This window comes from Mobula birostris, chromosome 19 (assembly GCF_030028105.1).
Source record: "Mobula birostris isolate sMobBir1 chromosome 19, sMobBir1.hap1, whole genome shotgun sequence".
In the NCBI taxonomy this organism is placed as follows: Eukaryota; Metazoa; Chordata; class Chondrichthyes; order Myliobatiformes; family Myliobatidae; genus Mobula; species Mobula birostris.
The window spans coordinates 34,750,208-34,777,259 of record NC_092388.1 but is presented as its reverse complement, the minus strand read 5'-3'; the positions used below and the strand labels follow the sequence as shown (position 1 = coordinate 34,777,259).

Genomic DNA, 27,052 nt, shown 5'->3' with positions numbered 1-27,052 from the left:
AATCTAGTTTCAAGCTGATGCAAAGAAAGGTTGGGAAAGAACTACAAGTTAAAAATAACATATTTTTCAATATTACTTTCCTCAGTGAGAAACACCATATTTTAATACCAGGTTAATTAATATGCTTAGTTTCAATTCAAAATTCTCTGCATCCACAATCGACTTTAAAGGTCATTTTTGAAGTAAAAAACTTACCTTGCTCATGACCACCTTCTTTTTGACCCACAATCTGCAGTCAAGTTTGTTTGTCCTGAATGAGCAGATATAGTACCATGCATCTCCTATTCAAATTCTCACCTAAAACAACAGGTTGGGTTCTAATGCAGCAAGGCAGGTGTCTATGGTTACCTGTTACCAAAAGTAGAACTACATATATGTGGAGCTGCAATAGGCAACTAAATCATCTTGGTAAGACCAACTGCCCCTTTTAGACAAATTTAGGATCTTCTGAGTCTGATGTACACTGTCTGCGCAACACCAAAGCTGTGCCCAAAAATGGGCTCTGATCACTTTCTACCCCATTGTGTTCTTAAGTTCACTTCCCACAATACTATTAAAGGGCATTCTTTTGCACTTCTTTCTAAAATACTGTTGAATGAATGTCTAATCTTTCTACAGTATTGGAGAACTGTGGTGGGGAATCTCCACTTAATCAACAGTTACTCATCCCTTTAGAGAAAGTTCTGAATGACAATATGCCTCCACCCTATCTTCCCAGCAGCAAGGGATTTTTCAGGAAAATGTATATGTCACATCAATACAATCTTCAGTAATAAGGGGCAGTTAGAGTACAAAACCAATAATTTCGTGAGTAAAAAGATTCATTTAACATTGAAGCACAAGATCCTTCATTATTTGTTGTTCTGTAAAATGTTAATAAATTACAATCAGATCAGGCAGACAAAACCCGACTGTACAGTGACTTCCCTATGGGTTTTCCAATAGCAGCAGTATGCCCATGAAGATTCACATGCATTTTCTGGAAATCAATTATCTGACAAAGGTTATGTTTGTCCAGTTTAAGAGGTTCCTATGAAAAATTAGAATAAAATGAATTGGATATGTTACAAGAATATACAGCCAGGCCATATCATCAACGTCAAAAATATACGGTAAGTAAACATTGTTTCTAGCTTGAATTTTATGCAGTTTCCTGATTATTTCTTACACATCAAAATTTCAGTGTTGATTGAAGCAGCTATTGTATAGTTTTCCATTAATATGTATTGCTAAATTAAACATTTTGCAAAATGTAAAGTAGAAAAAAGCTTGAATTTTAAGTTTGAACATCCAGTTTTGTATTTTGTCAATCAGCCAAGATGATGCTATGAACGATGTTTTTTTTTGATGATAATCAGTTAGTGGTATACAGAACTGTAAGACAAAGACAGAAGGAATGAAACTCATGTGATGTGTGTGTGTGTGTGTGTGTGTGTGTGTGCGCGCGCGCGCGCGCGTGCGCGTACATACAGTGAGTTAACCACCTTCTCAAAAATCACCCAAGATGAAAGCTTCAGGATTTTTAAATGAGGTCTTATTTTTGAAAATATATGCTATTTCAAGGACAAATATGGACAGAAGGAGATAGCTGTCCTTTCACCATGTGCTTCAAATTGAAATCCAAATTAAGCTGCAAGAAATGCTTACGTACAGGAGAGTGATGTTAATACAAAACAAACTGTATACAAAATGAATTGTGCCTTTAGCGTCTAGACCACTCCCTGATAGGTCTCCATAGGATGTCAAACTTAACTAGTAAAACAAAAGTCAAATGAATATTTCTTCAAATCTTTGGTAAAGGAAGGGCAATCTGAGACTGGTCTTGAAACAATCTTACTGTACAATCTTTAACTGTTCTCACATTGAAAATATCAGCCTTGATGACATTCGGGGGTGGGGATCAACATGAATTGCTGGAACAGTTAATCATGAGCAGCAGGTGAGTCAATTAGCTTGGAGCCCTCTTGTGGCATCATCAGCCAGGTTGAGGGCAAGAGGGGCGTAATTCCATTGGCTGCTCTGAGTTGATTGTCTGATATGTTGGATCCTATTATGTACATAAATATAGATCTCATTTCATTAAATATATAACCAAGGACAATCTTGCTGTTGGCAAAGAACTTGACACCAACTAGTTCTGTATCCAGCCCTTTCATTATCATTTCTGCCATCTCAACTGCTAGAACAGCAGCACGAGTTCAAGCCTTGGAATGGCCAGATCTGGTTTGAGAGCAAGCTTTGCCTTACCTAGGATGAATCCAACTTCACTATATCCAGCAGTGACTATGACCTTCAGGTGTGCAACAGCAGCAATGGATTTACTTGATGCATCATGGAAGATGCTGACCTCTTTTCTTTTGGAATCTAGATGGTGGAATTGTTATGTAGGTTCTTGAAATCTTCAGACCTTTAAGATCCTGAAGGAAAGAACACCACTGCTGTCACTGCTCATGGTTCTCTTCAGGGAGTGGGACATGGTCAACTCGTTGAACATGAAGCCTACATGGACACTGACTGGAGCAGCAAATCCAAGTGGGTCAAATAGGCTGTCGATAGTCAATAGCACACCATGAGGTGTAAAGGGTTTTTTGGTATCAGTTACCTGAAATGCATGGGTTCAGTAATAAGGTCCCATTCAAAGCTCATGCTGCGCTGCATATAAATGAGGTCCTGTCCAAGGTCAAGATTCTGTATATCTTCAGATGGGAAACGTTGGTTACGATCTTATTCTGTTTGAGACTGTTAGACTGCACCAACTGTCCTGCAAACATGAGGAAATGTGCAGATGCTGGAAATTCAAGCAACACATACAAAAAATGCTGGTGAACGCAGCAGGTCAGGCAGCATCTATAGGAAGAGGTACAGTCGATGTTTCGGGCTGAGACCCTTCGTCAGGACTAACTGAAAGAAGAGATAGTAAGAGATTTGAAAGTGGGAGAGGGAGGGGGAGATCCAAAATGATAGGAAAAGACAGGAGGGGGAGGGCTGGAGCTAAGAGCTGGAGAGTTGATTGGCAAAAGGGATACGAGGCTGGAGAAAGGAGAGGATCATGGGACGGGAGGCCTAGATGAAAGAAAGGGGGGGGGGGAACCAGAGGATGGGCAAGGAGGTATAGTGAGAGGGACAGAGGGAGAAAAAAGAGAAAAAAAGGGGGGGAATAAATAAGGGATGGTGTACGAAGGGGAGGCGGGGCATTAATGGAAGTTAGAGAAGCCGATGTTCACGCCATCAGGTTGGAGGTTACCCAGACGGAATATAAGGTGTTGTTCCTCCAACCTGAGTGTGGCTTCATCTTGACAGTAGAGGCGGCCATGGATAGACATATCAGAATGGGAATGGGACGTGGAATTAAAATGTGTGGCCACTGGGAGATCCTGCTTTCTCTGGCGGACAAAGCATAGATGTTCAGCGAAATGGTCTCCCAGTTTGCGCCGGGTCTCGCCAATATATAGAAGGCCGCACCGGGAGCACCGGACGCAGTATATCACCCCTTATTACTGAAGATTGTATTGATGTGGCATATGCATTTTCCTGAAAAATCCCTTGCTGCTGGGAAGATAGGGTGGAGGCATATTGTCATTCAGAACTTTCTCTAAAGGGATGAGTAACTGTTGATTAAGTGGAGAATCCCCACCACAGTTCTCTAATACTGTAGAAAGATTAGACTTGGTCATGATATGTAAGACTGAGCTAAGGAAAAATGTCTCCACTCAGAGAAATATGGAATTCTCTATCAAGAACGATGTGAAGGTCAAGTCACTGAAAAAGATTTAAGTACATCTAAGTCAGTAACTTTAAATTCTATGGCGTTACATATCAGAGGATCTGTCCTGGGACCAGCACGCAAGTGCCATCACAAAGAAGGCACAAGAGTGCCTCTATTTTCATAGAAGTTTGCGTAGATTGGCCATGTCATCTAAAATTTTGACAAACTTCCACAGATGAACAATGGAGAGTATCTTATCTGGTTGCATCACAGCCTGGCATGGGAACACCAATGACCAGGAACAGGAATGTTTACAGAAAGCGGTGGACACAATCCAGTCCATCACAGGCAAAACTCTCCCCACAATTGAGCACATTTACAAAGAGTGCTGCCACAAGACAGTAGCATCCATCATTAAGGTTCAAGAACAGTTATTACCCTACAACCATCAAGCTCCTGAACTGGTGTGGATAACTTCACTCACCTCAACTCTGAACTGATTCCAAGGAGCCTGCAGCTCATGTACTCAGCACATTTCCTTTGCACAATTTGTCTTATTTTGCATACTGGTTGTTGGCCAGCCTTTATTTACGTATAGTTTTCCATAAATTCTATTGCATGTATTTTTCTGAAAGTGTCTGCAGGAAAATAGATCTTGAGGTAGTATATGGTGATGTTTCTGTACTTTGGTAATAAACACACTTTGGCTTTGAGATGGATTTCCTGACCCAAAAGACATTATGGGTATGGAGATAGAATGTATAGTGTATTGAAACAGAGGATCAGCCACAATTGTGTTGAGTGACAGAAAAGGCTCAGAGGGTGAATGGCATAATCCAGTTCCTGTTGTTTACTATGTTTTGAGAATTATTGGAATATCTATTGGTTTTCATGATTACTTCATCATCTTTCAATATTCTGTATTTTCTATGAAACTTACTGACTTGACATCACTTTTATCCACTTTTAATCCATTAATTTTAAACTTGCATATTCACTTAAACTTTCTATTGCAAGCATTAAATGAGCCACAAAATGCTTTTCATGACTCACTCCAAGATTACCATCCTTTCTAATCACTTTCTTTTTAGAGGTAGAAAGTGATAATTTTGAGGCTAGTTATAAATGGTCTTTGTATTGGCTGCTAACAGAAAGTACTTTCCAGACATGGTGCTATAAATATAACAAGCCAAATTGCACACTGTTTTTTTAGAGAAAACTTGCAATTTTGGTCTTCTAAATATCAGAACAGCAGGATAAATATCTAGATCTTATGCAATGTCAATTAAAAAGTATGATGTTTACACAAAATATTACCTCTAATTTTCATTTCCAGATATGACAATATTGGACATTAATGAATCAATATCTACTGAAATAGAGAAGTAGCATTAAAACTTAATTAATACATTTTGAACTACCAATAACCTTAGAATAAATAATAGTAAATCCCAACCTAAAGACTTTAAGGTTAACATCATCAATCTTGCTATAAGCGTGAAGTTATTGTGAACCTCTGAACCATGACTCTAGCAATGAATATCAGGACCATGACATCTTGCATTTTCAAAGATATCCATTTCTTGGGAGATCTTCCTATCAAAGCTTCCAACTTTGTAGACCCAATGAACACAAAGAGTGCTGCCACAAGAAAGTAGCATCCATCATTAAGGTTCAGGAACAGTTATTACACTACAACCATCAAGCTCCTGAACCGGTGTGGATAACTTCACTCAACTCTGAACTGATTCCAAGGAGACACAATGCAGAACAATTCTACACTCTGTCCAATATCCACATGCAGGACTCTAGAGGCATACATGTTCTTTCAGCATTCTCTTGCCCCACCAAACTTATTGCTTGCTACTTTGACTCCATTATTTCTCCCCTGGTCCCGTCCATTCTCACTTATATCTGTGGAACCTTTCAATTTGGAAGTGCAATCCTTTTACACTACCTTTCCGTATCAGTAGAGGCTGAACAGAGGCACAAGTTCCTCTCCAGCTGGTTTACATAGTTTAAAACACTCTCATTTTGAGCAACTTTTCCTTCAATGGCTACTTACTTTTTCCAGATCAAAGGTGTAGCTCTGAGCACTCACGTGTTCCCAGGGTATGCTGGTCTTTTTGTAGAATACCTAGAACAGTCTTTGCAGTAGACCTATTTCCCAAATTCTTTTTCTGGAACAGCGGCAATTGCACTGATGCTGGTTCCTGCATTCCCATAGACTACCAAAATTTCATAACCTTCTCAGCCATTTTCCATCCTGTCCACACCTTCATTTAGTTGATCTCTCCCTTCCCTCTTATCATGTCAATCTCAAGGAATAGGCTTACCACGGGCATCCAAGACAAGACCACAGATTTCCACGGCTATTATGACTACAGTTCCCACCATTCCATTTTCCGTGAGGACCTCAATCTATTTTCCCATTTCTGTTACATCTGCTCCAATGATGAGACTTTCAGGAGTGGTGTCTGTGCAATGCTTTCCTCTTTCTTGAACCATAGCTCCCCAGATACCATAACTGACAGTCTTTCACTGCATTTCATCTATTTTCCACACCCCTGCACTTACCTCTCATCCTGCATAAAATCCTCTTTACCTTTATACTCCATACCATTTACAATAAGGGCCAACAGTCCATTTGACTGTTTAATTACCTGCTATACGATTATGCCAACCTTTTGTGTTTCATGAACCAGTAACCTCAAAGTTAAATACACCATGACATCTTGCATTTTCATTCATCATTCCAAGATGGATAATCTCACACGTCCCTATAGTACACTCGGACTACAAACTTCGCACACTCTCACAGCGCTAACTATGTCCCTTTGCTGGGTCTGTGTAGTCTTCTCACAACAAACCTGTCTACCATTCTGGTGATAAAATGACCATAAACTAATGGAAAGAGAGAACTATTGAATATTTTCTAAAGGAATGGAGAAAACATGATTGGGCATTCAATGCTCCTTCCTCTGCATGGATCCACTAGAGCCCTTTACATGTAGCCCTATTAAATGCCCTCCATTATTACTCTTTCACTTAGATGAATTTAATCTCATATTGAGCACTCTACTTCCTTCCTCTAAATTAAAGATCAAAGTTTAAAGTAAATTTATTATAGAGCTTTGTATACCATATACAACATTGAGATTCATTTTCTTGCCAGCACCCACAGGGAAATAAAGAAATACAATAGAATCCATGAAAACCCATACATAACGAAGGCAATGTCCATGAAAATCAGACTACTGGGTGTGTAATTAATTCAGTGCTGAGGCGAGGAAAACTACCCACACCAGCACAGGTCCCCAATGGTCATAGGCCAACAACCGTTCATGAACCTGGTGGGACCCAACACTCACGCACCTTCTGCTCAATGGTAGTAGAGAGAAGAGAAAGATGGGTGAAATGCAGGTGGATGGGATGAGCTCAGGTGGAAGGATCTGGGCTGGCATGAAATAGCAGGGCTGAACACCGGTTCTGCTTCTACTCTCGAGCCTCGATGCTTTAACCTGTTTTGAAATCAGCCCTGGCGATCGCCAGTCTTCCTCAGCTTCAAGGTGCCATACCTGCATTCCTGAGAGTCTAGCTCGCTGAACCCTTCAAGTGATTGTAAAATCATGAGTTCATGTAGACGGTTCTTAACGAGAAATCACAGGCTGTGGATTGTAGCGATCGTAGTTCAGAATGAGTACATCTAGTAGTTTGATTAATAGGACTGGATGTTACAATCCCTAAAGTTTCTGCACTGCACTTGACTTGAGTGGAAGTAGTTCTTAAAGATGACCACAAGATGATGTCACTACCATTACGACACATCTTCGGTTGTGTATCTCGACATCATTGGGTGTTTCCCTCAGCCGAGGCAGGCCCACCACAGGCTGATCAGACCTGGGTGTGTGTCACATGGTCAGTCTCCAGATGGTCACTTGGCAGCCCAGACAACGTCCCTTCTTTTCAGCCACAGCCAGTGACTGCTCATTTCGGCGGCATTAGCAAGAGCTTTGATTGCCTTCCTATGGGCCTGCCCTCTGACCTCTACTTCCCTCAGCAGCCTTACGCTGGAACTGGCTACAAAGCCCCTGCACCCCACCTCAACTGGGCGCACTTTTACGTTCCAGCTTCACTCCTCTGCTTCAACTGCAAGGTTGGCATATCGCAGCCTTTTCTGTTTGTAAGCCTCATCCACAGAATCCCCCCAGGAGACCATCAGCTCAATGATAAAGACGCGCCAACAGGAGTTGGACCAAAGGACCAGGTCAGGCCGCAGGTTGGTCGTTGCAATTTCAGATGGGAAGATAAGTTTCTGGCCTAAATCAACACGCATTTCCCAGTCCCTGGGGGCACTCAGCGGGCTGGGCATGAGTCGTGAGGCAAGGCGTTAGCCCCCGATTTCTCTCCTTCCCGGATGAAGGATGGTAGTTGTGGGACCGTTGTCTGGGCATTGAGAGACCTGGCGTTGTTGGTTACTCTCTTACACTCAAGTTCAGCTGCCAAACACCTCAGCACTTGGTTGGGTTGCCAGGTGTACCTGCCTTCTTGCAACTGGTCTTGCAACTAACCAAGATGTGCTTGAGGGATGCCGGAACTGCGCACAGAGGACAGGCTGGATCCTCTCCCAGCCAAAGATTTAGGTTTGTAGGAAAGGGCAGGAATTCAAATGTTGCTCTGATGATGAAGCTCAATCTGTTTGACTCCATGCTCCACAGCTCACTCCATGTGATTTTCCTCCTCTCAACACCCTCCCACCTCATCCAGCAGCCTTGCTTGGCTTGGGATATTGCTATGGCACACCTGGCTGCTTCTTCTTGGTGGTGCACCTCCTCCACCACCAGGTGCCAGCGTTCAGTTGTAGTAGCCTTTTGCCAGGTAGGTTTCATCACTCCAAGGCCAAAGCCTCCTCTGTCCTGTTGGACATAGCCCACTATGTCCTGGTGTCAGAGGGCGGTTTCTGCATCCAGTACTGCTGTGGCTGGGGTCCATTTCTTCCCTGTTGCTCGAGCAGGAGCAATGCCTCTTACGATTGGGTCCCGAGAATTTTTGAGTGTCATTTCCGGCCTTGCTTTGGCACATTTGTATTCCTCCACCAGGCTAGAAATTGGCAGAGAAAGGGCTCCGTTCCTGTAAAGTCCTATGCTGCTAAGGCATCTTGGTAGCCTAAGCCACTTCCTCACATGTGAACAACAGAATTCTGCAGATGCTGGAAATTCAAGCAACACACATCAAGGTTGCTGGTGAACGCAGCAGGCCAGGCAGCACCTCTAGGAAGAGGTACAGTCGACGTTTCAGGTCGAGACCCTTCGTCAGGACTAACTGAAGGAAGAGTGAGTAAGGGATTTGAAAGTTGGAGGGGGAGGGGGAGATCCAAAATGATAGGAGAAGACAGGAGGAGGAGGGATAGAGCCAAGAGCTGGACAGGTGATAGGCAAAAGGGGATACGAGAGGATCATGGGACAGGAGGTCCGGGAAGAAAGACGGGGGGGGGGGGGGGGGGTGAGACCCAGAGGATGGGCAAGAGGTATATTCAGAGGGACAGAGGGAGAAAAAGGAGAGTGAGAGAAAGAATGTGTGCATAAAAATGAGTAACAGATGGGATACGAGGGGGAGGTGGGGCCTTAGCGGAAGTTAGAGAAGTCGATGTTCATGCCATCAGGTTGGAGGCTACCCAGACGGAATATAAGGTGTTGTTCCTCCAACCTGAGTGTGGCTTCATCTTTACAGTAGAGGAGGCCGTGGATGGACATGTCAGAATGGGAATGGGATGTGGAATTAAAATGTGTGGCCACTGGGAGATCCTGCTTTCTCTGGCGGACAGAGCGTAGATGTTCAGCAAAGCGGTCTCCCAGTCTGCGTCGGGTCTCGCCAATATATAAAAGGCCACATCGGGAGCACCGGACGCAGTATATCACCCCAGTCGACTCACAGGTGAAGTGTTGCCTCACCTGGAAGGACTGTTTGGGGCCCTGAATGGTGGTAAGGGAGGAAGTGTAAGGGCATGTGTAGCACTCGTTCCGCTTACACGGATAAGTGCCAGGAGGGAGATCAGTGGGGAGGGATGGGGGGGACGAATGGACAAGTGAGTTGTGTGGGGAGTGATCCCTGCGGAATGCAGGGGGGGGGCAGGGAAAGATGTGCTTAGTGGTGGGATCCCGTTGGAGGTGGTGGAAGTTACGGATCTCCCCCTCCCCCTTTCAAATCCCTTACTCACTCTTCCTTCAGTTAGTCCTGACGAAGGGTCTTGGCCTGAAACGTCGACTGCACCTCTTCCTAGAGATGCTGCCTGGCCTGCTGCGTTCACCAGCAACTTTGATGTGTGTTCCTCACATGTGAGTTCACCAGCCTTTTCAGCCGATTTGTATTAGACATAGTAACCTCATAGATGGCAAATGGCCACATAAGTCGTGGCAGCAGTCCAAACTGAAAGCACCAAAGCTTCAACCTCCCTGGGAGAGCCATGTTGTTGATCAGCTTGAGGCCACTGATTGTATCCTGCCTTAGTTGTTCCACCTGCTCTGTGTCTCTGAGGTCTGCGTTGTACCAACATCCGAGGCTTTTGATGGGCTTCTCCAGGACAGTTGGTATTGGCTCAGCGTCGATACAAAACCTTATGTCGGTGAGCTGGCCTTTGACAATTGAAATACTGCCAGACTTACAGGGTTTGATCTACATTCGTGCCCATTTGATATTTCCCTGGAGTTATCCAGCAGGCATTTGGTGCCTGCTTCTGTTGTTGTTATTGTGGTCATGTCATCCATACATGCAGCCCATCCTTCAAGCGTTTCCCTCCGACCACCCATTGTGATGCTCAGATAATGAGCTCCATTGCCATGATAAATGCCAGAGGAGAGATGGTACAGCCTGCCATTATGCCTACCTCAAGGTGCTGCCATGTGGTGGTGTTATCTTGTGTTGTGACACAGAACTGCAGATCCTGGAAGTATGCTTCAACCAGCTCTGTGATGCCCTCCGGAACCTGGAAAAAGTTGAAAGCTGCCCACAGAGTCTCGTGAGGCACTGACCCAAAAACATTAGCAAAATCTAGAAAGACCACATGCAGATCTTTCTTTTCTTTCTTGGCAGTTTGTGCCAGATGACATTTGCGTGTTCCAGACATCCTGGGAAACCACATATTCATACTTTCTGCACTGATGTGTCGACGAAGTTGTTGCTCTGCAAAAATTTTTGGCTGAGAATCTTTGAGCCACGACAGCAAAGGTCTTTCCTTCCACATTCAGGAGACTGATCTGGCGGAACTGACTGATTGTTGAGGAATTCTTCTCTTTGGGAATTAGTATCCCTCCCACCATGCCTTAGGTATAATTCCTCTCCCCCATGCCACCTTCATTAGATTCCAGAGGTATTTCAGGATGCCGGGGGTGATCTTATAGTGCCAGTATGGGATGCCATTGGGCCCTGGAGCTGATGCTGATCTTTCTCGTTTAACTTTACTTTCCACCTCCCTCCATGTAGGGGGCCTTACATCCAACTGGTGCTCTGGTGCTCAGGTGGGTGGATTGGTGGCATGTCATTCGGAATGGTGACTGGCTCATGCCTCTGGTTATCAGAGTGGGTCTTCCTCAGGTGCACCTCCAGTTCCCTCACAGGTACTCTAAGGACCCTGCTCTTCTCCTGGTGAAAGGGGCTTTTGATGAACTTGTAAGGGTCTCTGTAAAAGCTTGCCCTCGCCTGAATATTTAGTAATTTTGTGAGTTGCCCACAAAATACCAGCATATATTGCCAGCGTGGAAGCAAAGGTGACCCACAGGAATCTGCGGAATATGCAAAACAGTTCTTGTTTCATTAAAGCCTTGATCCTCACTTTTTATGTCCTAGAAAATTTCATTGATGTTGCTTCCTGTTTTAATATTAAATTCTCCCATTTCATCACCTTTGCGACTGATTTCCACCCAACTTGCTCATTCAAATTCTTGTTCCCTCAATTTGTCAACTTCTCTGAGGACAAGAAAGCAAACAATATCAGATACAAGCCCACAGACTCTCACCTTGATTGCACATATTTCCATGCTACTTCATACAAGGAGTGCTGTTCATACAAGGAGTGCTGGATTCTGTTCTCCTAGTTCCCCAGTGAAGATGTACCTGTTCTCTGATGATAACATCTTCCACATCAAATACTTCCCAGAAATGCTAACATTTTCTTAATTATGATGGGTATAGATAGAGTGAATGCAAGCAGGCTTTTTCCACTGAGGCTAGGGGAGAAAAAAAAATCAGAGGACATGGGTTAAGGGTGAAGGGGGAAACGTTTAAAGGGAACATTGGGGGGGGGACTTCTTCACACAAAGAGTGAAGGGAGTGTGGAATGAGCTGCCAGATGAAGTGGTAAATGCAGGCTCACTTTTAACATTTAAGAAAAACTTGGACAGATACATGGATGAGAGGTGTATGGAGGGATATGGTCCAGGTGCAGGTCAGAGGGACTAGGCAGAAAAATAGTTCGGCACAGCCAAGAAGGGCCAAAAGTCCTGTTTCTGTGCTGTAATGTTCTATGGTTCTATGGTTCTAATTGTTGCTTTCTCATGACCACTGTTGATTGGGCTCTCAAATACATCTATTCCATTGCTTGTACTTCTGCCTCATCAATCTTTCTCCCATCTAGACCAAGGATAGGGTTCCCTTTCTCTTTGCCTTCAACCTCATCATCTTCCTGGTTCATTAGGTCTTTCTTCATAATAGCCATCACTAAATGCAACTTCAATTCAATATTTTGTGCGGTTACACCAGTGATTATTATTGAATTTGGCTGTCTAGAACATTTATACAAAGTAATTCTACTTGGGAGTTTTAATTCAGTCAGGTCTCAAAACTGGGCAGCAGCAGTATTTGCACGGAAGAAAGGCCTGGCAATCTACTCTATATCCTGCCACGAAAACCCTATGGACAATTACACTATCTGTCGGGTCACCAAGAGCCACTAACTCGATGGCACTCAACAGCAACAGCATTGAAAGATGGCTAAAAACCTGTCGATACATCTTTAGTCCACCAGTCTTGAAGTACATCTGCAGCATTGGAAATGCTATGAATAGAAAATATTAAACCGCAATCTGCCTATTGTGAAAAGCTCAATGGGACATGAAACATTCTGTGGCATTGATAGAAAGGCACAAGAAATGCAACTTGTCATTCAACACATAGAAAATTGACAGATCATGTATCTATGCTACATGTAAAACAAAACCAGAGTGTTTGCTTACATAATCATTTCACTTTGAAGTTATTCATGAAGTACTTCCTTTATGTGCCAAGATGCTAAACAAATGCATTTATTTTCATTTTCATCCCAACAACCAATTGTATGTAAGAATTGGAAAAGTAATCAAATATAACTGATACATGCACAAGATCTGTCCAAATCCCCTATAATAATAACTACCTTTGCTTAAACAAGGTTGTTTTCTGAGATGTGATTTCATTTCCAACCACTAGGAGGCATGGATTCTCCAACTACATGTATAATTAACTGGCTACCAAGTTACTGTAAATAGACTCCCACATACTGTTAATTGGTTTACTTTTCCAGTAATTTCCCCTTTCAGAATGAGTGGACCAGAGTTATGTGGAATCCTGTTTAAGGTAACACTTCAAACAAATAGGAGCTGAAAAAAAAAAATCTGCTGTCAAATGGAGATCGCAAGTTCTAAGAAGTAGTATGGGGCATGGAGTTATTTGTCAGCAAAATGAAATAATTTTGAAAGCTATTATTCAGCGTTCAGAACACAGTGGATATGAATAAACACTGTGTCCCCTCAAATACCGAGAAGAGATGAATATTTAATTAATTATAGCGAGAAAAGTCTGTGCTTTGACTTCTCCTCCCACATAATTATGACTTTCTACATTCATTTACAAAAGCAATATTATGTTTCCTTAAACAATATGCACAAAATAGAAGAGATTCAAAAATACAGCCTGATATTTCATGATATTGAATATTAACATCTGAATAAATTTAAATCATTTAGATTTGCCCTGAAATAAGATATATTGTAAATATAAAATAAAACTTTACATATTCATAATCTGGGCACACCATTTTGTCTACTAGGACTCAGGGTCCTGCACTCTTTTAAAAGTGGACCATTTAGCTTATATTGCCTTTCATCTTCCTAACATACTGAATCTCTGCAATAAAACTTCAGCATCTATGCATTCGGTCATTTCACCTTTCTATCTCAACAAGCTTATTACTTGGTACACACAAGATGTTGGAATCTGGATGAACTCACTAGGTCAAGCAGCATTTGTTTGGGGGGAGGAGGAGGTGTTAAGGAGGGAAAGGGATCCAAATCTTGATTCAGGACTTGTATACAGCACTTCCTCAAAAAGATTCTTAAAGCTGATATACATATCAACCACAACACCCTTATCAATTCTTTCTCTGTAACTTCATCAAAGAACTCCAATGTTATCAGATGTGCTCTGCCATTAATGCTTCTATCTGGACTTACTGGCAGACTTTTCCATGTGACAATTAAACTTGTTCTAAATATTATTTTTAAATGTTTCCTCAGCACCAACTCTTGATCTGATTGGCATTTAGGTACCATGTTTAAACTTCATTTTTGACCAGAATATAACACTTGCAACCCTGCAGTTTGACTAGTATTGGGGGGGGGGGGGGGCTACAGCACAAGATTGAAGTAAGTTGCAGAAACTTGTAAAATTAGTTGGCTCCATCATTGGTACCAGCCTCTGTGGTATCCAAGACATATTAAAGAAGCAGTGCCTAAGGAAGGCAGTGTCCATATTATTAAGGACCCCCACCACCCAGCACATGCCTGCTTCTCATTGCATCACACACACATAACTTTAATTCAGTTTTTCTACATTTATTTATCCTGTATTTTATTGTACTGCTACTGTAAAGTGTACAAATTTCACGAATTATGCCGGTGATATTAAACTTGATTCTGATCTCCAATATCTAAAGATGATTGGAAATCTGTAGCAAAATTAGAACTTCTCCCTACAACTCTATCAGTAAACTGGAATGCATCAGGACTCAGAATATATCTCAATCTCTGAGTATGGCTAAGTTTCACCTTTGAGCGTGGTATTATCTCATTTCATTTCAATCCCATGATTACTTTACTATGACACAGACAGCGTCCCCCTTTCCCAGAAGAGGGTGAAAGAACTCATTTAGATTTCAATGATCCATGATCTCTTCTTCCACAAGAAAATCTTATCTTTGGATGTTAAATGTCCCTACAATTCACTTGAATACTCATTGCTAAATTATTTTGTAGATTTGTCCTATTTTAGCTTCTTATCTGTTCTCATACACTTCATTGGGCCTCCCATTCCCTTAAGGCTTCCTGCGTAGTTTTTGCATTCCCATAGTTTTCAACTATACTGTGACTTTTAAACTTGCCACGTTGGCCTTTTGTTTCTTTTGAATGACTATGGGAACTGCTTCTAGTAAGTAGCTTCTTTATGGCACCAGTAAGTGTAATTTATATTTGGTACATATTTTCCAATCATTTGCATCAATCCAGAAAATTGGCCCTATACACAAATCTGCCAGCGAATTCATTTGTACTACTAGTTTCTGCTAATTGTGCTTGCTACAAACTTAAAATTAAGCTTTCCTGAGCAGAAGTATGTTAAAAGATACATTTTAAATGGATTTTAAATGTATAATTTTATATTTTTACTCTGAAGCTTACCACTTTACCCCAGGATTTTTGCTTTTGTAAAGCTTGCTCCAATAATTTAATTTCAGCTTGATTGACCAAATTTCAGAATGTTAAAACCTCTAAATATAAAGGATTTTAAATGATTTAAAAAAACTAGATTAAACTGATTGACAATAGAATTTATATTCAATTATATGCAAATTGGCTTGTGCAGAATCATAGAGAAAAAGAAATACTTCTCCAAATAGGTATAAATTTAATCACAAATTGCAAGGACCATGGACTGCTCAAAGCGGACATTTTACATATGCAGAATTTGTCTCTAAGGCAGTTTCAGCATTGGTTGTCCCTCTTTTCATCATCATAGAAAAATGATTACTTTGAAACTCCAATCACCTTCTCAGTGAATGTATTGCACCTCAATTTTTTATCCTAGTCCATTTGAGCCAAAATCTTAGTAAGATTTAGTAGGGTTTTTAGAAAATAATGAACTAAACCTCCTAGACATCTAAAACAGAAAGCAGCACCAACGACAAAACATTAGATTTCAGTGGATACTGTACTATATGTACTGTACATGGTGCTGTAGTAATAGTGGAAGAATTTAAAATAGAAAAGGCCAACTATAGTGTAAAAGGCTTGAATGGAGTGGAATTTGTGAAGTGTGTCCAAGAAAGCTTCCTTTATCAAGTATTCAGCAAGCTCAAAGACAAGAAGGTTAACTTCTCTGGAAAAATATTGACAGTTTGTTTACATGCTATGAAATTGCAGATGGTCAGCCATGTTTGGTACCTCAGACCTCCCATCTCCCCAAAAGAAAATGTACTAATTTTTTTCAGTAAGTTTAGAAATTCCAAGTAAATTTATAAACAAAGAAATGAAGAATTTTGAAAGAGTTTAGTGCTTATTTAGCATTTTCTCTTTAATCTTTTACATCAATAGGAAAGATGACTAAACATTCTGAAAATATGCTTTTGTTATTTTTATAAGTCACTTGCTTGTGCACTAAGTCAGTGTTGCCAAACCACTACTCTTTCATAAGTAAACATTCATGTTTACCTAGAATTTATGCATCACCAGAAATAAGAAAAAAAACTAAGTGATGTGCAAGATCTATCAGCCTTTTAAATTTTTAAGAATGTGTGTCACATTTGTTAATAAAAATTCAAAAGTCATTTGTAGGATGAATAAGTACTAAATTTTAGAGGATGTGAAAGAGAAGAAAAGAAACACCCTTAATCTGCATGATTAAGTATTGATTTAGAATCAAAGGTCCTGCCAGTTGGAAGGATAAAGCTTCATGCTGAAATCTCACACTTATAACATGGTACGTTTGAAAATAGATCCCACAAAAGAAAGCATGATTATGCAATACATGTTCAGCATTCAGCAAATAACACCTGATATTACCACTAGGTACAACTTAACACATTCTTATATGGCTCTGACCATTATTTTTAACTACGCTAATCAAGTTGAAAAGAATTAATGCCTGCAATAGACTCCTACATGAACTATGAACAGTTATATTGTGGTGTACCCCAAATGTAGCAATTTGCAAGCTTAAAAAAAAAACTAAACCTAACAGATGCAATACGTAACTCGTTAAGCATTATATATTCTGGGATTACACAAATACATTGTAGCAAAACTGATTAAGAGTAACCATATTAAGATTTTAAAATCTTATTGTCTGCAGATGAAGTACGGCAACAAAAAAATGACATACCTGTAGGTGCAAGACAGTCCTTCCAGTCAAAATATCCAGCATAAATTCCAGGCTCTAGAGAGCCAACAATTGGATCCGATTTTAGTTCAATATAGGTTTCAAAGAGCCTCTGATCCAGATACTTCACAGCATCAATGCTAACCTGTAAACATCATATTCCATGACTTCAGAGATTTTCCCAAGGCAAATAAAAACTTAGAAGCATATTCAGCAAGAGATAGTTTCTGCCAAATGATTGGTAAGGGACACAGGCTAATAAAAAATATAGCAAGTTGATCAATATTTGTGAAGACCGTTCACAACTGATCAAGTTCAAGTTCATTGTCATTCAACCGTTCACATTATATCACCAACGTTATTCCAGACTTAAGTGCACAACGCAGAACATAAAATTCACACACAAAACACAAAGTAATATCACTACAAATAAATAAATAATAAGCTGCACGTGTGATACATTTAAAAAGTGAACAGTATAATGCTACTGGTGCTTCATGCATGATGAAATCTAGGTGGTGGCAGTGAGTTCAATAGTCTTATGACATGGGGGAAGAAGTTGTTTCCCATCCTAACAGTGCTTGAATGAATACTATGGCACCTCCCGCCTGATGTTAGGGGGTCAAAAAGATTGGTGGACTGATGGGAGGGGATCATTGACAATGGTAAGGTATCTGTGCATTGATAAATATCTCTAATGGGTGGAAAAGACACACCAATGATCCTCTCAGCAGTCCTTGCAATGCTGTGTAGGGACTTGCAGTCAGAGATACCTTGCAATTTCCATACCAGATTGGCTGTCCAGCTGGTTAGGATATTCTTGATGGTGCTCCTGTAAAAACTGGTTAAAATGGTGGCGGGGCGGGGGGGGCAAGAGTGGAGTAATGGGCAGCCTCACTACCCTCATTCTCCTCAGGAAGTAGAGACACTGCTGTGCTTTCCTGACCAAAGAGGTGGTGTTAAAGGACCAACACCCCCTGATGATGAGGGATACGTACTCATCCATATATTTAAAACATGATAGGCAATGCATTATTGTAACTGAAACAGGAGAAAAGAACTTTGTTCCATGTGTACTCTACCACCAACCATGTTTTTGGATCATATCAGAATACCTAAAATCAACACTTATTTTTTAGATTTGAACATATACCTGAATTGTTAATTGTTATTCCACCAATGCAGACAGAAAAGAAAATATGTTGAAGAGTCCTGTTCCGATGAATCTCAGCCCAAAACATTGACTGTTTACTCATTCCCATAGATCCCGATCTGCTGAGTTTCTCCAACATTTTGTGTGTGTTACTACGTATGTATATCTTTTTCTGCTTATATTTTTGATTTCAGCAAGTGCAGTATTTTGCCTTTTAGTTGGAAGGGAACATCTCCCATTAAGGACGTTTTGAAATTTCCAACCGCAATTTCAGATATTATAATTATAGTTCGGAATATTTTATGGACTGCACCTTGTGCAGCTTCCATATTTTAAGTTGAACAAATAATATTTAGAACAAGATACTTAAAAGTGCACAAAAGTATTTTCCCCATGAGAATGGCTAATGTAAAACAGATATTACTACCAATGATGCCAAAAAATACATAGGAATTAAATGACATGGTTCTTTAATCATAGTGAATCTGCACACCCTTGCCACTGCTTAATAAAATATTCATAAAATATATATTATTTATTTAATGGCACCATTGATAAACAATTTTATTATAATAATCATTAGAGGTAAACTAAAAATATACTATAATGAAAGTGAGCAACTAGTAATACCTAGCTTTCCCTTGTCAGAAATAGATGAAAATTCTCAAATCTGAATGTTTGTAACACACAAACGATAAATTTTACTTTCAAACCAATGTGAAAGGTTGCTCCCAAATCTTACTACTTTTAAAACTCATAGACATTGGCTGAAACCTCAGAATGGCTACACCTCACATTGTTGTAAATATAGTGCTGCATTATACAATCATTAATATCACCTAAGATCAGGAAGATTTACTTATAGCCCAATATCTTATCACGAATTGTGATCCAGGAATAATATGCCTCATAGTACAAACTGGATAGTGATAAGCATTCTAGTGAGGGAAGGTCAACTTGAAAACAACAAATTAGTTCCTGTTCTATTGAAACATAAATAAATGAAACAAATGCATTATTATAAAATTACTGTTCTCTTCTTGTCTCATGGAAAAAAATAACATTACCAACCTTGTCTATCACTTCATTTAGAAATTCTTACCATGAAACTAGTTTTAAAAATATTCTGTGGGTCCATCACCAACACAGTCTTGATTTTCCACCTCAGTACATGCTTGGCAGACATGTTACCAATTGAGGGTGCCAGTTTGGATCAGGAGCCTTTACAATCTATTGCAGTAAAAGCAACTTTGTATGCTTAGCCAGGCTTTTTCCAAAACTAAGATAATGAAATTGATCCTATTTTACAGGAACCTCATTAACATGATCTAACAACCAATGAAACCTCCCACATTGTCTGCACCTGCCCACTCTTTCAATCCTGACCGTCTCTGTTACACAGAATTCTTGAACAATGATGGTCAGCATCCCAAATGAAGTGTCATTTGTAAGAAACCAGAAATATTACCTTGGTTTCTCTCTCCACTGATGCTGTGTAATCTGCTGAGAATTTTCAGCATCGTAGTTTTTAATCTAGATCTAGAGTTTGTCGTGCATAGTTAACCGTCAATGAAGTTTTACATCATAACAAAAAAAACAAGATCAGACAAATCAGTAGAAATTACTATGTACTGTATTGAATTTATCATAGAATATAAAGGGAAACAAACTTATTATAGTATATAAATTAACACTGAGATGATGCTGATAGACATGGCCCACAGAGTTTTGCTTTGCACCATATTCTGTTCACACAGGTGGGACATATTTAAGAGAAAGTGCAGTATCAATTCACAAGTGACCCATGTTTTAGAAAAACTTACATTTATATTGCATTAAGTTGAACATTGCAAACAACAGCTTCAAAACTTTTTGAATGACCTTGTCTGAACCAGAAAACTGTCACTGCAAATCATGCTCCAGAATATGAGGGCTCACTGTTGTTTGACATTTTGATATAATAATGCATCAATGCTAGTTTATTACAGATACTGTACTTTAAATGAGATGCCGTATTAACAGTCCATTACAGTTGAAGTTAATGGCATTGGATTTCTGATTACCCTTCAAATAGTGCAGATGAATTGATCCTTTCTCTTATGTTTTTGCTTTTGTTTTTGGGCACTCAGCAGCAATAGCTGGACTTCTGTGTGTAAAATAGCTTTAAAACATTCTGAGAAACATCATGATACAAATTATAAATGCATGAATTTGTTTCCTTCCGAACCCCACAGAGAAGTCACATTGTGGGCAGGAAAACTTCCTCATTTGATGAGAACATTTGAACATTAAGAGTGGCGACAGGCACTTCTGCTTGTAGGAGGAGAACTGATAACTTTCAGGAGTTTTCACACTATTACCACAACACAGATTATTTGGAACAGATTTTTATAGCTACTCAAGATAAACAGATATCAACTCCAAGGAAGGGGGGTGAGGAAGAAAAAAAATCTAATCACAGACAAAACCATTCAAAGCTGAGCAGATGCAATAGTAATGCAGAAGGAACCAAGCTATATGTTGGATTACAACAGAATAAGATCTTTAAAAACAAAAAACCCAGTGACAACAGAGTTAAGGAATGATTGTGCCATTGCCCTCAATATGTTTCAGTGTGATGGTCCAAGGAACAAGTTACCAAATATTTATACATTTATCTGAATATTTTATATGTTCTAATACATTTCCAGCTTACAATTTTTACTTATGATGCTACATATGATATTATCTTTCAGTACAATTCTTCTGCTATAATTGCTCACCAACACCTTCTTTTTGGTTAAGTTAACATACAGGTACATTGGCCAATTGAGAAGTTACAGTCATGTGCGTTTCTAATGAAGAGATTTGGAAAACATGTGAATAAATTCTTCCGGAAATTAAATAGAGCTTTTGTGAGATCTAGATACAGGCAATAATACATGAAGATGCATTTCCCAAGAATGGGCACTGTAAATATTCACCAGTTTGATTCCTGGGAGGACAGGAGTGTTTTGTGAGATGATATTGAATAGAAGGTGTTTATTTTCTGATTTTGTTTCTCTACTCATCTAATTACCACTAACTTTTGCATTCTCCCATCTTTCCTTTGCTCAATTAAATTCTCCTGATTTTCATCTTTCAGTTTGTTTGCGACCTGCTTCCTTTGTCTTACTTTCTCTATTTCTGAAGAAAAATCATTAACAGTAACACTTTTCCCCTTATTTACAAATAGGTAAGATTGGAAATTCAGTAAGAAGATGTAAAGAGACGTGTGAGCATTTTTAGCATACTTTTGTCTTTCATTTATAGTAACGGAGCATCATTATGGAGTAGTCTTTCAATATAATAGAATATTTTCCTTTGCATCCCATTTTTACTACCATAGGTTAGCTAACTGCAATTGACAATTCTGAAATAATGAACTTTTAAATGTATTAAATGAAACAATAATCAATTTTTAAATTAAAAATAATCAAATGGAAGCACATAAAACATTCTTTATATGAACAAAACATAATATGAAAAGGAATTTGTCCTTTTATTGTCATTTCTGTATCCCTACAATTCCCACTGAAACAATGCAGTAATGCAAGCAATGCCTGGTTTAAATTGGCACAGAATGAAAAAACGATAATACCACAAAATAAAAACCGGAGAACTGGAGAAACTCTAAGATGAAGCCCCACCAATGAAATTCATGGTATGCCCTGCAGTAGAGCTTGCTAAAGTATACTCAGCTACAGAGGAGTAAGTCAGGATTTCCGTATTTAACCACACATGCAAGGAAATCCTAGATTTGCTGCCATGTGACCGGGTAATTGCTGCTGATTTTAAACCATTTAACAGAAAACTCCTTCCTTTTTGCTTTTGCAGTGCATTGCAATAGGAATAAAAATTGCTAAAGTCCACAGTGTGCTTACCACTATTTGACAATCGAAGTAATATGAATCAACGTTGGGATTTTTGCATATTTTATCTAACCTGTTTAAAATGTATCTGACATCTAAAACATGCTCGCATTTAGCATCTCTATTTGACCAAAAAAAACATTTGCCTTCTTGAAAATTAATTACAATTCTGGTTATGTTTTTAACAAAAAGGGAACACATTGAATAATTACAGGAGGACATTCAAAACAAAAGTCAAAGAAAAGTTGCTTTAATGAAATTAGTAACTAAATAAAAGTTTAGTAAAGTGGCATTAATGACACACACAAAAGGATTGATAGGATTGATAAGGGGTGATTGATAAGTTCATGGCCTAGGGTAGAAAGAGTCAATTTTAGAAAACCTTGCACATTTATTTTTCCTACATTTGCACACTTAGTTCAGCGGTTGTGGAGCATACGGATCCCTTCTTTGTAGAAGTCGGTGTTTTGGACCTCCAGAAGTGGTCCACAGCAGGGTTGATTGATAAGTTCATGGCCTAAGGTAGATGGAGATGTTATTAACTTCAAACTTTCTGCATAATCACTCAAAGAGTTGAACTGCACATGCATGTAGCGAGAGCTGTATAACTCATCTCCTTCTAATTTAGGCCATGAACTTATCAATCACCCCTACTGTGGACCACCTGGAGGTCCAAGACACTTTTGTTACATGACCGTCTACTGGCATTTGACTGGTCATCCTCTCGCTTCTGCCAGTGGAAAGTGCAAGAGTCTTGGGTCCCACGCAACATGGTCTGAATACTCTCTCAAGGTTGTATACTGTACACATATTTTGATAATAAATTTACCTTGACCTTTGAACATATGGTCTGAAAATCTTGGACCTCCATACAAAATAGGACAGTTGGGCGTATTTACACCATATGAATGGAAGTAATTCAACAAGTCAGCTGATCTTTTTTCCAAATGTTAAGTAGGGAAGGAAGTAGATACTGATCTTGCCAGCAATATTTATATGAGGGGTAAGGATAAGTGAATAGGTAGTATATTTTTTGAAGGATGCTCCTTAAAATTATTCAGAAAAATGTCAAGAAATCATTTCTTTAATTTCATTTTGTAACATTAATTATTAGTGACATTACCCTTTTCCATAATGACATTCACTCTATACTAAGTTCAAATACTGGGCGAAAGATAATTCGGAAGGGTGTTAACGATTTGAAACGGTAACGGTAGTAAAAAGAATTTATTAGGACTTTCTGAAGAGATTCTACAGAGAGAAAAGAAGGCAATTGCAAATTCCTGCTTCTTTACCAAAGACAGACATGGACTTCATAGTCCTGTGATTCTATTATTAGTGAGACAAAGTTAAACTGGTTATAAATTATTCCTCTTCAATGCAGGTTATACATTAATCCTAGTTTCAGATGTATTGAGTGTGTGGGCAATATACAAAATAAATCCTCTACATTAGCACATGATTAACTTATGCTGTTACAACGAATACTGTTCAGAAAAAAAATTGATCTATTGCTCATTGATGTATTATGCAGAATATAATTAGGCCTCAGGGTAAGGCAGAGAAACTGAGGGACTCCCCCCCGTACTTACAAAAAAAATATTGTCTTTCTACACCTCCTGCTCTGTCATCACACCATATTTTCCATGAAAGAGGTGGCTGTTACATTTCATGATTATGAGGGTAATTACAGTTTAACATGTGTTACCTTTTCATCAAAGTAATGGATGATAACAAGTCACAATAACAGGATCTGGTTTAGGTTAATCAGATCGTTAGTAGTCGTTTATATAAGAACTGTTTTTCCCAGAAGTAGAACTTCCAGTATTTAGCCCACGTTAACACAAATATTCACCACCAATTCTTTCCATTTGACTTTTAACAGTTGATCATATAACAGTTGCATGCCATGTCATTCTCACTTTTTGCTACATCTGTTTGACTGGAGTCACATCAAGGATGATTAGCTGTATTTTAGCAATTATTTAAAATAAAATTTGCTTTGTAACTTTCAGAGGCAAACTGTGGCAGATGTATGCGATAATAGTCTGGTAGCTCAGTTGTTCAGCACGGCTGAAATTGGCTTTATTTTACTCATTTAGAGAATTTTTAAGAGTTTTCATTATATTGAACTAAAAAAGACAAAAAAATAAATAACCATGTTACTTAGTTGGTGCAATATTTTCCATTGATTACTTAAAAAAAATAAATACAACTACAAAATAGTAAGTGGCACTAGGAATGTTGATGATCCCAGAAGCCTGCAGATTAGTTTTATAGTTTTCTGAAAATGGCAGCACAGGTTGATCAGGTAAGTTAAGATATAAGGCATGCTTGTTTTCTTGGGTGGTGGCATTAAAAAAAAGTGAGTGGTGGGATATGATGTTGCAACTTGACTAAACACTAGTTAAGCTGCACCTGGAGTAATGTGTGTAGTGTGTAGTACAGGAAGGATGTGATTGCACTGCAGAGAGTGCAGAAGACATTCACCTAAATATTGCCTGGTTTGGAGCACTTCAGTTTTGAGAAATTAGATAGGCTGGGGTTGTTTTCCCTGCAGTGAGGAGTGAGGAGTGACCTGAGGATTATGACTAATATAGATATTCAAAACAGTTTTCCTAATGGTAGGGATATCAAAGATGAAGATAAATGTTTAGAGGTTTAAGGTGAGAAGCAGGAGTTTTAAAGTAGATCTGACAGATAATGTTTTTTTTAAATACACAGGCAATGTTTGAAATCTGGATCATGCAGCCAGAAGCGAGGGCGATGTTAGATACAAATACAGATACTTAAACCAACAAGGCATAGGAAGATATGATCCTAATGTGAGCTAACCGGTTTAGTAAATGATCAGCATGGCCACTGTTTCTGTACTATACAACTCTTAACTATTATTACTCATAAAAATACCCACTCACATAGTAGATATGTAACAAAATAAGCCTACATTTAAAAAAAATTAAACAAATCATGTCACATCCTTTCCCACAAGATCTTATCCAAATACACTGACATTTTAACAGTTGCTGGCAAGCAGGTTCTTTTAAAACTTTAATATTGATTCAAGGGGATTTTTTTTAAATGTTTTAAGTTAATTTGGGTGAGAGATAAGGTAAGAAGAACATGGATTTGCAGACTCCTTTGTTGCACCTGCCACTGAATATAGAGGACCTGTAAATCTATCGACAAGAATAATGTAATAGAAGTATAATACAACAATGTAATGTTTAGCAAATTTCATTCAATAATAGAGAATAAACTAACATAAGATGATCAGAAAGAAAGCAAGATAATAAGCCAAATTTTCAGCGACTCATGATACATATTGCAGTAATTATATATTTTATTCATGTCGTGGAACAGGGCCTTCCGGCCCAACAAGTCACAGTGCCCAGTGACACTATTTAACACTAGCTTAATCACAGAACAATTTACAATGTTCAATTAACCTACTATGAGGAGAAATTATAAAGGTAAATAAGTATATCTGCTGACCATAACTGTCAAAATCATACTACTTCTTGCAAGTACTAAAAGGAACATACTTTGCAAATATGAAATTATGAAAAATAGGGCCAAATTAGGAAGGAATCAGAATTGTATATCAACTCTTTTTTTCCTAAGTATTATATTTATAAAAGTCAGAGTACGTCATTTGCTTTGGGCGGAAGGGAAATTACAATATAGAACAAAATATACAATCCAAGTTAACACACATGCCGAACTTTGAACTAGATGGGCTACAGTAGCAGAGGACCATGCACATACACTCTGTGACTTTATTGGATACCAGAGATATCTACTAAAGTGGCCACTGAGTGTAAATTCCTCCAAAATGGAAAAAAAAGTGGTCCACCCATGATTTTCAAGGGAAATTAAATATAATAATAGATCACAGGAATGTCAAAAAATAGACCTGACAATTGAAGAAAAAGCAGAATTAAACTACTGATGACCAAGTCATTAACAAAGAAATTGAAGGTAGAACACAAAGTAGTCAACTGAGAAACAACAGTAGAAGATTTTTTTAGACAGACGACAGGAAAACAGAATAGCCCCCTGCAAACTTAAGAGAAGAAAATGTATTAGGAATTAAGGGAAAAAAAGGAGAGAAGTTTTGTACCCATCTTTAAGGAAAGAGATATAGAAAACCACCTGAAAATAGTGTGAACAAATTCTTTTGGACTGAACACAGTATATAATAAGAAATATTAAAACATTAGCATTACAGAAATTACTGGGACTGAAAAATCATAAATCCCCAGAATCTGATAAACTGCATCTTCCAGTTTTAAAGGTGCTAGTTCTGGAGATAATGTATGCACAGTTGTTAATTTCCAAAATTCCACAGATCCTAGAACAACTCCCACAGACTGAATGGCAGTAGATGTAACCCCATTATTTGGGAAAGAATGGAGAAAGAGGAGAAAACCACACCCTGTCATCAGTAGCTTATTACAATGTTCTTAATAGTAGAGCCCGCTGTGAGGGAAGAGGCAAAAAATTATTTGCAAAATAATCAAAAAGCTAAAATACATAGATTTTGGAAATCTAAAATAAGAATAGAAAATGCAGGAGGTCCTCAGAAGATTAGTCAGCATTTTCACAGAGAGAAATGGAGATAATGTTTCAGGTTGATGAACTCTCACCTCTGTTTAATGGTTCATTGTGAGATTAAGCATTGCTGAAACACAAATTTATTGAATACTTGTCTCTTAGTCTCAGTTTAAGGTGGTAAGAGAAAGCAGTAGCAGGCTGAGTAGTTTAAAATTCCGGATGTTTTAAATTCTTGAACAGATTCGCAATGCATACCCAACTTATTAATGCCAGTAATCGTTTCAACCTTTTTTTTATGATTGAATAGTGGTGGGTTGTGGGCCAGTGTTATTAAAACATCAAAGGTAA

General features: G+C 38.9%; 1 protein-coding gene across 8 annotated transcripts in view; it reads right to left on the bottom strand.

The window, feature by feature from the left end:
- Positions 1-27,052, bottom strand: part of exoc2 (exocyst complex component 2) — a 265,236-nt gene that overhangs the window by 40,591 nt on the left and 197,593 nt on the right. For all 8 annotated transcript variants that reach the window (XM_072283403.1, XM_072283402.1, XM_072283405.1 and 5 more), the window contains one exon: positions 17,108-17,249. In XM_072283403.1, the coding sequence (XP_072139504.1) occupies positions 17,108-17,249 (142 nt within the window). The remainder of the gene's footprint in view (positions 1-17,107; positions 17,250-27,052) is intronic.